Source organism: Fukomys damarensis, unplaced genomic scaffold (genome assembly GCF_012274545.1).
Source record: "Fukomys damarensis isolate Sample0158 unplaced genomic scaffold, DMR_v1.0_HiC HiC_scaffold_20, whole genome shotgun sequence".
Classification (NCBI taxonomy): domain Eukaryota; kingdom Metazoa; phylum Chordata; class Mammalia; order Rodentia; family Bathyergidae; genus Fukomys; species Fukomys damarensis.
The window spans coordinates 16,500,128-16,516,568 of record NW_022900932.1 but is presented as its reverse complement, the minus strand read 5'-3'; the positions used below and the strand labels follow the sequence as shown (position 1 = coordinate 16,516,568).

The following is a 16,441-nucleotide window of genomic DNA, read 5'->3' as shown; positions in this document are numbered from 1 at the left end:
TACACAGTAAAGGTTTGATAAGGGAATCATTGAGTGCCTGAGCCCAACTAATCCTCCTCACTCTGTCAGTGTCAACACGGACCAAGTGTGCTTGTGGAAGAACTGGTGCTCGATCTCAGGACACCTCCCCCACCCCCAGTTTATCTGCCCCTCATCTCTCCCTTCTGCAGATGTGCTTTACATATACTGTGTGAGGCGCTGCAGGGGTCAGGGTAAAGGAGCCAGTCCTCCCCTGGGGGCGGGTGGTGGGGGTGCCACACCCCAGGCTCCTCTCTCCTCAGCCCTGTCACAGGCACACACTGACCTCGGCAGAGGGAAGTGCTGCCAACCCCCTTCTCCTTTTTCTTACATAAGATGCATGTATTTTCCATTGTTAAAACAAGGTCAGGAATGGTTTTATTCTTATTTTGGGTACCAGGGATCAAACTCAGGACCTTGTGTTTGTGAGGTAGGTGCAGTGCCACTGAGCTAAATCTCCGGCTCAGGAAAGGTTTTATTCTGGTTGGTTAATGACTAGTGCTGCACCTGGTTTGGGTTTCAGAAAATTACAGTAGAGACATTATATTTTATGTAAAATATGCTAAGATGAAAATTTGCTAAATCTCTTTAATGATACTACTTCTAAACAATGCAGTCAATTTCAGATGACTATAAGGTAGTTTTTTGTTTGCTGGCTTTTTTAAAAAGTATCTTTTTGGTTTGTTTGCTTTGTACGAGGGAATCAAACTCAGGACTTCACGCTTGCAAGGCAGGTGGCCACTAAGCTAAGTCCATGGAACTATCAGTTTGTTTTGTGTTAAACAAAACATTTTCCTTGTGCCAGGGATTTAGCTTAGCGGTTTGGTGGCCTGCCTTGCAAGCGCAAAGACCCAAGTTCAATCCCCGGTACCAAAATAAAAAAACATTTTCCTTAACTTGTTTAGAATTATGTTAAGAAAATACTAGTTAGAAATCTGATTTTTTTTTACTTCCCCATAGATTTATGGTTAACATGTTTTATTATTCATGCTGCATTTTCATATCTGCCAATATGAAAACCTCTGCTTGTTTTGGGTTAACATCAAAGATGAAGTTGTTTTCAACAAAATTGTTTTTCATTAATGTTTCCAGAGTGCAAAAAAATAATTGAGTAGATTAAGTCATCCATTAGGCATGTAGCCATTTGTCCACGTTGAAAAAAATACACAATATAGTTAGCTACATGGCAGAAAAGATTGAAAAAAGTATTGCTAAAATTGTGAGGAGCTGTGATAAAGGTGGCCCGTATTCTAGTAATAAATTGTGTTTGGCCTTTTTGGTAGGCAAATTGAGTCTTTTGTACTGTGGATCAAACTGAGGACCTAATGCTTATGAGGCAGGCGCAGCACCACTGAGCTAAATCCCCGGCCCGAGTCATCATTTTAGCAGAAGTAGAGAGGTTTGTTCTGTAATAGAAAATGTTCCTCCTTGTCACGCTAAGCAGCAAAAATTACTTGTGTCATGTCATAAGGACTCAGAAGTCAGCTTGAAGTAGATGGATAATAAATATAAAGATAATTCCAGTTGATTGAAACTTATCAAATGTTTCAACTCACAAGTTCACAGTCATGCCGGACGTGGTGGCTCACGCCTTTAATCCCAGCACTCGGGAGGCTGAGGCAGAAGGATCGCTGTGAGTTCGAGACCAGCCTGGGCTACATAGTGAGTTCCAGGTCAGTCTCAACTACATAGTGAGACCCTGTCTCAAAAACAAAAACAAGTTCACAGCCATATTAAAAACCAAACTAATTCAGCAGAAGAAAAGAGTCAGCTTGTTCGTTGTCTTGAAAATTGGCAAATACCTGTAGGTAACCAAGCAGTACATGAAGGAAAGAGTGTATTACTTAGGAAATGTCCCCTGTATATTAATTGGCCTAGACATTGAAGATTATCAGCTGCAGTCCTCACAAAAAGAGAAATGTACATTCTGATCAAGAAGTGGGACTCAGGTCTGAATAGGCTCAGCTGCTACCATGGAGGAGCATGTGATAAAGAAGATAAAGGAACGCTCTTTGGGTCAGTCAGCGAAATCAGACTGTGGAAACTCAGCAGGTCAGAGCTTCCAGAACGCTCTTGGTCAGTCAGCGAAATCAGACTGTGGAAACTCAGCAGGTCAGAGCTTCCTGGTTTCATAAGCAAATTAGTTGTAAGGAGAAGAAAGGATAGATACCCAAAGATTAAATGAGACAAAAGATTTTTTAAAATTTAATGGATAAGGGCTCGGGATTTAGCTTAGTGGTGCCATACCTGCCTCACAAGCACAAGGTCCTGAGTTGATCCCTGTACCGGGAGAACAAAAAAAACATGAATAGGACTATATTAGTACCTGCCATGTTTTGGTGATTAAAAATACAAGAAAAAGAAAGTTTACTAAAAAAAAAATCAGATAATAGTTACTTAGGAGGGTAAGTAAAACAGGGGTGATTGGCTGGGACAAGTGGAAGGTTTTCTATTTGCCTAGTGTACTTCCCCCTATCTTATATTTTGTTTGGGTTGTATTTAAGAAGCAGTTCTCTTAAAATGGAAGATACCCTGTAGTGCTTATCTTAGAATCCCGTGGTGCATGAGTTTTTGAAACTCAAAACTGGATAACATTTTTATTTATTGAGGTAGCCTTATATCATTGGTGTTTCAGAGTTTTTCACCTTTACTGTTTGAAGTAAAAAACGGGTACACAAGTACAGGGTGTAAAGGCATCTTGCAGAGCCATTTTTACATGAAGGAAATGTACTGAAATGTCGTAGAATCATACCCCTCTTGTGTTGGATCTAGTCCACCAGAGAACAGCCTTCCAGTCAGTTTTGCTTCCAGGCTTAGCATAGGTAAACAACTGAGTTGTGTGTTAACAGAATGGAGATGAAACGGAGGATTTGGACGGGGAACTGCAGTACAGAATAGGGATGGAGTAAAGGGAAAAATACACCACTGAGGCCACAGAGATAAAGAAGAGATGCTATAGCATGGGAACTTTTTGTTTATTTTCTGTTAAGATCCAAGGTGGAAGAAAAACAATCCCAGCAGGTATGCACTCTTAAATGTGAATAGGAAACTGCCCTTTCCTCTTAGAATGTGGTGTCCTGAGCAGTTCTCAAATTTGCAGCAGATATTTAGACAATAGAAACAGTGCTTATAGAAGAGAAAATACATTGAAAGTTAGATTTTAAGAATGGGAATGAAGACGCTAGAATATCTTAAAATGTGCTGAAATGAGGCTTTGCTGATTATTGAAAAAACAGACTTCCTTCTTACAGAGAAGATTCTCTGTTTGTAGGTTTAAAGTCCTGCCCTGCGGTTAGCCCAGTCTTGGAACTTTTGCCCATGAAATTAAGAAAGTTAACAAGAGTTTCCCTCCCAAAGCAAAGGATGCATCCAAGTTCCCTGACAGCCTTGCACCCCTGCAGCTTTTCGGTTACATCCAGTTAATAATTTGTAGACCATAACGAATATGTTTAGAGAGGAAATAAAAGGAATGGTGCCCATAAATTTGTTTTAAACATTATTTTGTTAAAAAAAAAAACTACAAATCTTTCTTTAAAAGGAAATCAGATTTTTATTAATAACCTAGAGCTTTTAAAATATTTTCTTTGAAATATCTCCCTGCCACCTTTTCATAAATCAAGTGTAAACTTTCTTTGACCTCATCACACATAATGAAATAGCCACTGAAAGGTTAAACCATCTCAAAAGTGATTCCGTGTCATCATCTCCATTCTCTTGCAAAATTATACAGGAAGTTTGTTTCTGTTCTCAAGCAGGGTAATTACAAGAGACAGTAACATAATTTACCGTTTCAGTCTACTCCAACCCACTGGTTCGTAATCACACACTTCCACCTAGCTGTATGTACCCCCTGTGAGTAACTGCGTTGTACTTTGATTTGCAAATGATGATTACAGTGCGATTGATTGATTGGACTATAGCATATTGAATTGATTTTTTAAAATGAACTCCAGCTATTACATATCTATTTGAACTCCTGTTATCCATAGTTTGTGGTTCTTGGGTTCAGCCATCACAAACCAGTTGACAAAATAAACTTTCTCAGTTCCTTCTCCTCATTAAATATGGAAAATGGAGTGCTTCTGTACATCCCAGCTAGAACAGTGCTTAGTGCCTAGTTAGGAACATGACTGTGGAACATACTACTAAATCATTCTATTCCTTGGAAAACTGCATGGAAATTCTTTTAACAGTGACCACATAATCTAAAGGTTTATGGGGTAATTCTGGGATATCGTGTCCAATGCTGTGCTAATACTAATATATTGTTATTGAAGTCTCAATTCTTCTACTGCTGGCTATTGAGAGCCAAACCAAACAGTGGCTTATTCAAGGGGCTTAGAGAAATGAACTGCCTATTACTAGCTGAAGGAGTCATTGATGTCTTAATACTGGTGGTGATGGTTTTGCATGTTGTTTTCCTAACAGCCAATATCTATAGACAATTTGGGTTTTCTGATTTCTCCACCTTTAAGGGCTGCATGACACCAAATCCGTGGATAAACCAGCCAGTCACTTAACCAAAGCCCTGTGTGTGTACAACTTGGCTTGGAAATAGGCTCAGTGGCAAGGCTGAGGGCACAGCCATTCACTGCCAGGGACCTTTTACTTCAGGTCTTGCTGGAAAATATTTCAGAGACAAATAAAAAGTAAACGAAAGGAAAGTAGAGTGGTTTGTCTAGATAACCTGAGGACTAGATCTGCTTCTTTGCCTTACACTTTGAACAGTACTTGATCAGTGAGATCAGCCAATGGGCTGTGCTTTGATTTGAGAAAGTTGACTCAAACATTGACAACTCCCTTTTGAAATGTACTTTGTTTGAAAACAAAGGAAAATTTTAAAGAGATTTGTATTCCCACTTCTTTCTTCAGTCTTGCTATGTGTTTGTGTTTGCTTTGTGAAAAAGCTCATCATCCAGAATTGGAATTACAGCATGTTTTGTCCTATTTTTGAAAATTACAGCTGGCACGCATGCTCAGGATTTTGGGGGGCCCCTGGGAGAGCAAATGGAAGGGCAAGTTGCTCCTCCAGCCATCCTGTCCTCCAGGCCCTGTTTCTGAAGTCAGTGACAGCACCCACAGTGGTGTGAACCCCCCTCCCCACCATCATCCCTGGTCTAGATTAGACCAGATGCCTATATATTAGAATAAACTGTCTGTTGCCCTACAGAATCTCATGCCTATAAAAGTGGGCAGAAGAGCCCCAGCTTTCCTTTCAGTGGTGTACTTAGGGTGCCTTTAATTGTAGTGATTTAGCAGCAGGCGGGTAACGCACAGGTGAAGCACTGCCGGCCCCCGTGGTCATTTGCTTGGAGCAGACACTTTAGTCAAAGTGTTTTTAATGGAGAATTTGAAATCTTACAACTATTTTATGGTAAATTCTTTTTTTTGGGGGGGTACCGGGGATTGAACTCAGGTCCTTGCACTTGCAAGGCAGGCCACCAAACCGCTGAGCTTTTATGGTAAATTTTTATTGTCAGGTTTTGTAACTTAGATGTGAGAATTTTATACAGGTTTCAAATTCAACAGTAAATAAGCAGCTATTCAAGATGCACTTTTTCCTTGGGCAAGAATGTTAGTGTGAGTTCCTAGGGCTTAAATCCCAAGTAGGATCCCACAATGCTTTTTTGTAGGTATAAACTGAATGTTCAAATTATTTTCTGAAATAGTTTTTCATATTGAATTTCTAATATGGAGATAGAAAATAATTTTAAAATGCGTAATTCATCTTAAAAAGCAAATTTGGCATGGCTGGTTTTTTGAGACAGTGTCTGGCTGTGTATGTAGTTCAGGCTGGTCTTGAACTCACTATGTAGTCCCAGCTGGGCTCAAACTTCTGGAGATCCTCCTACCTCAGCCTCCCAAGTGTTGGGATTGCAGCCTCGAGCCACCATGTCCATCTTAAAAAGAAAATTTAATGTAGTCTGAACTGTGCAAAATCCAAAAAGGTCAAGGAAGAAGGCATTACACCAACATGTCTTCCTTATTTCTGTCATGCTTAGAGTAGTGGCTCTGGTACTTTATCATCATCCAGTGGAAATGCCTCCCAAGTGACCGATTAAAGCTTTACTTGGATTTGTGATAGGTGAATGGCTTCCTGGACAACTTGGTTACTTCTCAAAATTATCTGTTAATTTTCTTAGCACCAAGAGATTGAGAAAAAGGTTAGTAATGAGCTACATCCCTATGCCTTTTTGAAATAGTATCTCATAAGTTGCCCATTCTGGACTCAAACTTTTGGGCCTTCAGATTCAACCTCCCAGTATACTGGGATTACCAACATGCGTCATAATTACCTAGTTGCAAATATGTTCAAGTAAAAAAAAAAATCTTGCCTTTCCTCAGTAGTTTTAGATTGCGCATAAGTGATATCAACAGAGGATAACCTTTCTCATTCCACCATGTTTTACCCTGAGTCACACGTACCTTGTTTCCCTAACAAGGAAATTGAAGAACCATATATGTATTTCATAATCAGTCGGTCATCTTCTTAGAAGAAAAATTATCCTAATGTATTGGACCAGGACTTTGCTTGTGTTGACATACCACACACTAACAGATACGCATGAGCTGCTTTTTTAACTCAGTAAATCCTTTGTGAAGTTTTTTCGCAGCATTCTCTTCACCATCAGCCATCCCTTGCCTCAGCCATTAGTGACTCAGTTTCCCCAGTTCTGCCTCCCATGCCCCAACTACATAGGGTGGCAAAAAATGGAGCAGTAGAGTTAGTGCTGTGCCCCCTTTAATACTCAGGCCCAAATATTGTCCATAAGGCCCTTCCCTTACTTGTGCACCACAGGCCATGATTTGTGTCTCCCTGGCAGAAGGCTTGAACCAGTGGTACCTGCAGATCTAATCACGTTTATTGGGCCTTTTACTAAGAAAATTAATAAAAAGCCACCCAGTGGGACAGTTGGACGGTGAGTGTTAATGTCTCCCACAGTACATCTGATACCAGACTGGCTGAAATAGGCAAGTGTTTGAGGTTGGGTGAGGCAGGCATTGGTAGTTTTTTTTAATCCCCCAAGTGATTTTCATGGATAGCCAGAGTTGCAAATCATGGGCTAGAGGATAGGAAAAGGAACAGAAGAGAGCGCATTCTCACTGAATTAGATAACAAGGGAGTCCATGGCCCCCACAGTGCTGCACAAAATGCCCAGGGACTGGGGCTGCTCTTGCTCACTTTGCTCAGGGAGGAGGTGAGGGTACCCTTGTGAGTGGCCTTAGAGGGGTGGGGATGATTCAGTAAGAAAGACTGGCCCCCTTCACAGGTTAGCAGTGAGTGTCTGCTGGGGGAGCCTGTGGGGTCTTTGAGAGGAGACATCTAAGATTGGGATGGCCAGCCGTCCTTCCCCACAGACCTGCTCCACTCCAGGTCTTGCTGGCTCCGGCCACTTGCCCAGGGACACACTTGAGTTTTGAACATGTAGGTCTGTGACAGATCTGTCTCTAGGCGGCTGAGTTTCTGCTGCAGCTCTAGCAGCCATTGTGTCTGTGGTCTGTCAGCTTGCTGTTTCCCCAGGCCAGGCCTTGAAGTGAAGGACTTCCAATACCAGAGGGAGGGTGGGACACAGAATTGTGCTTGCTGGGAACTTGGAGAAGCCAGGCTTTTGAGACCATTCCTGAGGCAGAAATTTTTTCCATGGTAGCTTCCTTTAATTAAATTTATATTTGGGTGGTTAGCTGGTGATGGGGGGGCGGTGTCTGTCCCAGGCAGTGGAATGATTTCAGGCTCCTCAGGCAAAAGCAGGAAAAGAAAAGTGGCTCTTTCCAATATGACTCCATAGATCAGTTTGTTCCCTTCCTCTGTGCAAGTTTTTATCTTTCCCATGTGTAAGAGGTATTTAGTTACCCAGATGATCACCTTGAAAGTTCATTCTCTCACTGTGCTAATAGTAATAACTAACTTATAGGGTTACAGTAGTGTGACAAGCACTATTCGCCTGCTTTGTATTAACCCATTTAATTCTCATAGCAGCTGTAAGAGATAAGTATAATTATTATATGCGTGTTGTGAGTGAGCATACTGAATGAAGCACAGAGAGGTTAAATAAACTGCCCAGTGTCACAGGGGCTGATGCATGCCCAAAGTATGCTCTAGGGACTCCATAGGTCATAACTATCTCAAAGTAAAACTGTTATCCCTTCTGTCTCTCATGAGCGTATGGTGGAGTTTTCCTGAAATTTCATGACCTCTGACATCCCAGTAGGTTCAGTATAAAAACAAGTATGAGAATCTGGCTACTTTAAGCCAGAAGTTGAAGAGATTTGCAAAAATATAAATCAGTGCCTCTCATCTCATTCTTTTATTTACATTTTAGAAAATATAGGGTGTTCTCATAAAAAAGTATGGTAACACATAATGGGTTTATTGGTATTTTAAAGTGAATTAGTATGTGTCATTTCTTTACAAACTCAATAAATATAGCCCTTACATGCAAAAGCTCTTCAGTCTTAAAAAAAGTAAATACAAGTAAATTTTAGAAGACCAAAATATTGAAGAGCTACTGATTTACCAGTTCTTGATATTCAAGCGTGGTTCACAATACAGGAACTTGGGCCCCAACCCAGACCCACCAAATGAGAATCTTTGCTGTAGCAAGAGGTGATTTGTTGACCCGATGAAGGTTGAGAAGCACAGGTATTGAGCACATGGCCATGATTCAATAATTCAGTGCTTTGTAGCGTAACTTTCAGTCTAGAAGGGTTTGGAGAGCCCATACTTCAGTAGTCCCGGATCACAGAGCTGGTCAAGATGGCACTCATTGGAGATCCTTCACTCCCACCATCTAGCCAGCGGCCCCACTGCTTCACAACTTTTCGCACTTGCTCATCAAAATAAGCAGCTGCAGAGCAGAGTTTACAGCAGTGGTCCTCAAACTCAAGTCGGTCAGAATTGCCAGGATTGCTTGTTAAAGCACAGGTGCTGGGCCTGCCCTCGCTGATTATGATCCAACAGGTCTGGGATAAGGTCAGAAAATTTGCAGCTCTGGCAGGTTGCCAGGTGATCTGATGCTGATTCTCTGGGGAAACACACTTTGGGACCTTGAGAATCAGTTATTTACAGATATTCCTCATTTAACAACCTACCTGGTTGATGACTGTTCAGACTTAACGACCCACCACTCAGTCTTACGACTTGGGGTGTGTGTGTGTGTGTGTGTGTGTGTGTGTGTGTGTGTAGCACTGTCCATCTTGTTTATAGACCCTCATTGTTTTGGGGGTACACCTGGTTTATGCAGCATTGTAATTTTTGCTGATTGTACTGTACAGCACAGTACTACAGTTTTGTTGTTATACATTGAAGTACTACATGTAAGAATTATGCCAATAAAACTCACCAAGTTGGACTTTCCTTTGACCATTAGTTCTCAATATTGTACATAATATATACAATTCCTGTTTTAATGAAAAGAGCCCAGTTGTTGAATGAGGAGTGTATGTATTCTGGTGTGACATAGTTATGGAATTAGAGAAATGTCTTAGATATCTGCAGTTTCAAAACCAATCTCTCAATAAAATAATATCTGAAATTTTTCAGTTTTTATTTTTGCCAGGCTCTTTTATTATTATTTGTTTTGTTTGGTTTGGTTTGGTTTGGTTTTTTAGAGACAGGGTCTCACTATGTAGTTGAGACTGACTTGGAACTCACTGTGTAGCCCAGGCTGGTCTCGAACTTACGGTGATCCCCCTGTCTCAGCCTCCCAAGTGCTGGGATTACAGGTGTGTGCCATCACGCTGGGCAAGCCAGGCTCTTTTAAACAATAGCAAAAATAAGGTTTTACAGATAGGTCACAAGTTATTTAGAACACTGCTATTCTCTTAAAACAATGTGAGAGCTAGGGCTCGGCTACCTTCATCACTAATTGCAGAATCACCACAAAACTTAGACAAGGGGACATAGCCTATAGAGCTTATCTGTCAGTATCTAGCCACCACCATGCCATTCGGCCGGTTGTTCACGTTGCCACTCACCCCAGAAACCAGTCCCAGGTGAGCCTAGACTACTGCTTTGCTATCTCCATGGTTTGAGTCATCAGATTTCCTCTGCTCCAGAGCTGCAGTAAATCCCTGGCCTGGTATCTGTTCTCAGGTCTGTAAGCTCAGTTATGTCTACTGATGTGGGCCTTTCAGTAGGGTTGCTGAGCTAAACAGGTGTCTGATGAAAGGTGTGTAATCCTCTAAGATTATCTTCCCCTAAAAGCAGCTGGTGACCTTGAACTCACATAATCTAGACAGATGGGAGTTGAGACCCAAGTAGCTAGACCAAGTTTATACTTCTGTGTCTGAGTTTCGGGTGGTAGAAGATGGAGTTGTGCAGGGATGAGAGGTAGCCAGGAGGGAGGCCTTACCAGTATCCACACCCTTGCCTGAGAACACAATTCCATTCATGGTCAACTCTTCAATCTTGAATCATTACTCAATTCAAAATGAAAGAATTTTCCTATAAATGAGGGTTCACCTTGCAATTACTATACCGGGAGTTAAATTTATGTGGTAATTTGGGTCTACAAAAACACATCTTGAATTTGAATAGGTAGATCATTCCTTATAGTGATGGATCTGTCTACATGAAGACAACTCTTTACCCCTTTTTCTCTTCTTGGGAGAGAATTAACCATTTCAAGCTTGGGGTATCAGAGCTAGTAAATACGAAAAATGACGAGGAGGTCTGCCATAGCAGAAGCAAGGAACACGTCGGTCCCCCACAGTGCAGCCTAGGAAGGCTTGCTTTTGTAGACATCGGGTTCTTCTTTTCCCTTCAAGCAGACACCTTGATGAAGTGTGTGGCCCACATTCCATCACCCAGTCCTTACTTCTCCAGGTTAAAGTAGTTCCACTGAAATAGAGGAAGAAGCCAGTTTCTGCTGGATCACAATAGCTGATGTGGGTTTATGGTTTTAAATTTCAAGGCCCTTACTCACAGGTTAGCACTGTTTTCCAGCACCTCTGGCTTGCCAGTGATTAATTATACTGCAACTACTTCAGTATGTTCTCCATACATCACTCTGTTTTCCATCTGAAATAGCCAGATTTCTCCAGTTGAGGTTCTCTGGTTGAAGTATCCTGAGCTAAGGAGAGATGTTAGAGCACATGGGAGTCTGTTCACCAGGGGTGTGTTGTACTTGTTCCAGATGCTTCAGGATAATACACCGGCTTCCAAGATAAGTGCTTTTTATTTCCCTGCATCTTAGATCAATTATTTGGAATCTTTTTGGTAAGTTAAAGAGCTGTAACTTAAACCACCACATCTCTATAATTACTCAATAAGTAAAATGTTCTCACCAAAAGTTATTGTGTCAATGGGCTGTATCGTACTTACGCTTTGAAAAGCCTAGGAAAAGTAGAAAGAAGCAAAAAGTGGCAAGAAGTTTATGTAAAACTATTTTTTGTTAGTCCTGCTGCTAACATTTGGTTCTTTTCCTCCAGTCTCGAACCCCACCCCCAGTGCGCCACAAAGAAGATCTGACAGGTGCTTCCTTTCCATTCCATACAGATTGACAAATGACAGGTGGTTTCATTTCACAGTGAGGCCTGAGAAATTGATCTGTGGTCCTTTTTGTTGTTCTGGTGGATTGTTTTTATGCCCCAAACACCCTCCTTTGGGAGGGGATCCTGTGGACTTCCAGATGGCTCTTGGCAGAAGTGTCCTTTCCTCACACTGACTGTGAGGCTGAGAGGAGAAACTCACTGTAGGCCAAGCAGGGGTCCCTTTAGATGGTGGCCTTCTGCGATCTGCAGTGTTGAGACTTGAGCCACGAAAAGCCACCTGATGTGTCCTACTTGGAGGTCTGGTTTCCAGCTCTCCCCAGCATCCAGGAAAGTACACCCTGCTGGCACCTGTTTGCATTTCTCTCTCCCTCCAGCCTTTGCTTACCCAGGTGGCTGCTGCGGAGGACCCATGAGCTCAGTGCGTCCACTCTCACCAGGGCTTGTCATGCTGGTCATGACGCCAGTATCAGTCACAGGCTGCAGTCAGGATCCAAGGAAACGTACCAGGAAACAGCCACTTAATATGGCAGGAATAGCCAGTTTGGAAACATCCGTGACTACATGTTGCCCAAGACCCAGGTTGCCTGCTAGCTTGAGTGGCCTCCCCCATTTAGCCCCAGGCCCTGATAAGGCACATCTCTGTCACCAGATAGAACTGATACCTTTGTGGGACCAAAGCATGTACAGATGGATAAAACAGGGTTTTCTGGAATTCTGGGTGCTTCCTCCCTGTCTTGAATAGGGACCGTGGGAAGGGAAGACAGAACAAAGAAGAACTCGTGCTTCCTGGATGAGGTCACCTCTCGTGGTGGGGACTGCACAGACCACCTTCCCAGCCCTTCATTTGTGCAGAATCTTTCTGCCGGGCCAAGAGGGGAGGAGGGGTGTCTCCTACTGGGGCTCACATAAGAACCGGCGAAGGCCTGAGGATTTCCACAGTCGCTGCAGGAGACTTTTAATTGTGGGATCTCGTGGACAAAGGGGGAGAGTTCCTTATCCATGGCGCTGTGGTTCTGTCCCCCAGGAGCACAGAGCTGGGGCTGCCAGCTGAGTACATTTCTCAGCATGTGCCAAGCGGTTAGGAGGCAGGTGATGGATGTGACAATTACTCGTGTTCTGAGGGTTGGGCTGCCTTCGTACTCTGGCAGCAGAGAGGTCTTCCCTCTGTTGACAGGACATGACAGGGCTGGCTCTGGCACGGCACGGCACAGCACAGCGGCCATCAGTGTCAGCATTCCTGATGCTGCTAGCGAGAGCCTCCGCCTGTAGCTGGGTGACGTGTTGCCAGTGGTTTGACTATAAAATATGGTGGTGCTTGTTTGCATTTAATCAAATACTTTGCAGTTAAACATGAATTAAAGAGACGAGTCAAAAGACTTCAGTGAAAGCTAATATTGAATCTGTGCCTATTCTTTATAATATCATTCAGATTAAAGGCATGAAGATGCAAAATGCTATGATCATACCCCAATAGTGTTCAGGTTGGATTTTTTTGTTCTATATTTCTGCATTATTCACAATGATTTTGAGAGGCATTAGAGGCACTGATTTCTCCTTGTGACGCGAAAACTAAAATTGAGAAAATTCTTCAGAATGCAGCCATTTTGGAAATGTAGATAAAGAAGAAAAATGCTGAAGATTTGGGTGGTTTACAGAGCACCATGATTTTGTAATTGCTGCCACCTACTGTATGTGGTTGATGTTTGTTTAAATTTAGGAAGTTCATGAAGGTGAGGCTGTTGAAATGGATAATTAGAGCAAGGTAGACATCATTAGCTTACAGCATTTCTTCTCTACTCTATAAGTGGCTCTTAATTACCCAGACAGCCGCCAGCTTTCATTCATTTTCTTCAAGTGGATTTAAAGTTTTCCTCATTTCCGAGTTCCTATGCCAAGGAACCTTCACATAACGCTGCAGAATGTGTTCAAAAGATGGATGTGTTTGGGCTTTTTGGAGTATACATGAAATAATTTAATTTAAAGAGTTTTGTTTTGTATGAATTTTTTAATTTGTAGGAGTAGCTTTCTGGGGTTGGATTAGAAATTAATTTCCATGAAAGAGGTGAAGGTAGCGCTAGTGGAGCTGACGTGAATTGCAGCAGTTGACTTGAAAGACATTCTTTTATGAGTCCTAAAACAGATCTTCAGATCACCCAGCTGGTTAAACCTAACAGGCCATGTAGACTCTGAGAGCCCGGTGAGGCCCTTCTCTTTTATTAAGACCCAGCTGTCAGAGGGTCATTAGGTCCTTCCTGTGAAAAACAACTTGCCCATTAATGTTTAGGCTGGTCCCTCGACAGGATTTCTGAGTAAGTGCCTGACACTGAGTTTCTGAAAGAGTTTAAAGCTGGTAGGAGATGGATGTTGAGATTTGCCAGAAGTGATGCCTTCAATCTCAGCTTTCAGGCTTTGTTCAATATACCACAGTGTATGTTTGGGAGGCCGCTGCTGTCTTGTGAACTGACTTATAGTGCCGCTAGAGAAGATGCGGAGCATGAATGAACTTCCTGGAGATCCAGTCATGAACTGGGAAGAAGCTTCATACATAAGAAGATGTGCCTCGTTGGTGTGATGTTTTAATGTTGTTGCTACCTATATTCGCCAGCAGCTCCCATTCCTATCTCTGGAAACACCACAGTAAGTGGACTTCTGCTTTTTCTGCCTTAGGCTATTTGCTTTCTAGAAGAGAAGGCCAAGCAGGGTCCCCTGAAAAGCCCCTCTCTGACCTGGGCCGTCTCTCCTACCTGGCCTATTGGAAGAGTGTCATCTTAGAGTACCTCTGCCGCCACCACGAGAGGCACATCAGCATCAAGGCAGTTAGCCGAGCCACGGGCATGTGCCCCCACGACATCGCCACCACTTTGCAGCACCTTCACATGATTGACAAGAGAGATGGCAGGTGAGTTCCTGGGCCCGGAGTGATGCTGCCACCTCTGAAGCCTCTCCCACCAGAGAGGGTCCGTGAAGGCTCAGAGCGCACATGTATTCCAGTTGCAGATAAGAGGACCCTTGCTGGTATTATCAGAACCATTCTACAAGGAAAATGGGAAATGATACTCTTTGGCTTGCTGTATTTCACTTGGCTGTACCCTTTCGTGTGCTTCCTGATTTTTTTCCTAACCTGGGTAGTATTAGCGACTAGCATGTGCCAGCGTGTGAAGGTGAAATGAAATTGCAGCTTTTGATTGCATTTTGTTCTGCCTTATCACATTACAGATTTGTCATCATTAGAAGGGAAAAGATGATACTGGACCACATGGAAAAGCTGAAAACCTGTTCCCGGGTCAATGAACTTGATCCAGAGTGTCTGAGGTGGACGCCAATTTTAATTTCTAATGTTGCGGTTTCTGAAGAAGAGCGGGAAGCTGAAAAAGAGGTAGTGATTGGCTTCTTTATCCTAAACTGTGTAACTTCAATCTTTTCAACTCTCTTAAGCTGAGAAAGTCATTAACGTCATTGTCAAAGGCTTGCTTATGTGTAGAGCACTTGTGAAATGATATGGCACTAATTTATCCTAACCGAGGTTGCATGGTAAGACATGATAATTTTATTGAATTGAGTATGAAAAATGAAACATTTATCATTGATCACAAAGCAGCATTTTTCACTCCCAACAGCATGTAATCAGATCAGATTTGGTGCTGAGCTCCGAGGCTGCAGTGTCAATCGATTCTTTGTGTTTATGAACTTGCTTAAAGTGCTCCATGCCAGTGAGCATGTAATGTAGTGATAAAGGATTCAAATCAATTAACTGCATCATTTGTACTGCTAAATATCCCATGAAACCCAGTCTCCTTTGATTTGTTATCCTAACTGATGCCAAGGGGTCCTGAGATGATGTGGCTGGAATTTGTGTGGCTGGCTGACTGTCCTCATCCGAGCTCACTTAGAGACCCTTTGCCATTGATTCTTAGAGGCTCTTGCTGTGGAGCTGCCCTCTTTCACTGGTCGCCATTTCTACCCTCCCCTCCTAGGCGGAACGGCTGATGGAGCAAGCTAGCTGCTGGGAAAAGGAGGAGCAAGAAATCCTGTCATCTAGAGTGAACAGTAGGCAATCACCTGCAAAAGTACAATCGAAAAATAAATATTTGCATTCCCCGGAGAGCCGGCCGGGGGCAGGGGAGCGAGGGCAGCTGATGGAACTGGCTAAAGAGAGCAGTGAAGAAGAGGAAGAAGAGGAGGACGAGGAGGAGGAGGAGGAGGAGGAGGAAGAGGAGGATGATGATGAGGACGATGAGGAGGAGGAAGAGGAGGAGGAAGAGGAGGAAGAAAATATTCAAAGCTCTCCTCCACGATTGACTAAACCACAGTCTGTTGCCATAAAGAGAAAGGTATGTGTCTGTTTAGATTTTAAGTCTGTGTGTCTCTTTCAGTCGACTATCACTGGGAACATTCTTACAGTATTTGTATTCTTACTCGTATTCTGTACTTTAAATGCAGTTTATATGCACACAGCTCCAGTGATCGACGTCATAATTGTTTACCTTACAATCATGGTTGGGTTTACTGATGGCCATAGCAGGAAACCAGGGACTGGCCAGCTTCCTAGTCCAGTAGTCACTGCCACCTGCTGGTCTGCAGGAGTAGACTAAGTGGCAGTGGGACTCAAAAGTGGTAGCACAGGGCACTTAACTACACTTCCAGGAGACTTACCCAAGGTCACTGGAAGCCCAGTGTTCCACTGCTGTTTCTTTCTCTTTCTCTTGTCATAACACTGTTGCAAAGTAGGTATTTTTCATGCGGATATTTTTTATTTATGGCCAACTATGTGTTACTGAAATTTTTTCTATCTTAGTAACCTGATGGTTTTTCTAAATGACACCATCTCGCTCATCTCCAGTGATACAGAAAGTAAGCAGTTGAATTTGTCTTTAGATAGTTGCTTCCCCAGTTCTGATTATCTTTGTCCCGTATCTACACATGACATGAA

The 16,441-nt window shown here is 42.7% G+C and overlaps 1 protein-coding gene across 2 annotated transcripts in view; it reads left to right on the top strand.

The window, feature by feature from the left end:
- Positions 1 to 16,441, top strand: part of Kat6b (lysine acetyltransferase 6B) — a 169,509-nt gene that overhangs the window by 145,320 nt on the left and 7,748 nt on the right. For both annotated transcript variants that reach the window (XM_010607309.3, XM_010607319.3), the window contains exons 13-15: positions 14,179 to 14,410; positions 14,728 to 14,887; positions 15,486 to 15,842. In XM_010607309.3, the coding sequence (XP_010605611.1) occupies positions 14,179 to 14,410; positions 14,728 to 14,887; positions 15,486 to 15,842 (749 nt within the window). The remainder of the gene's footprint in view (positions 1 to 14,178; positions 14,411 to 14,727; positions 14,888 to 15,485; positions 15,843 to 16,441) is intronic.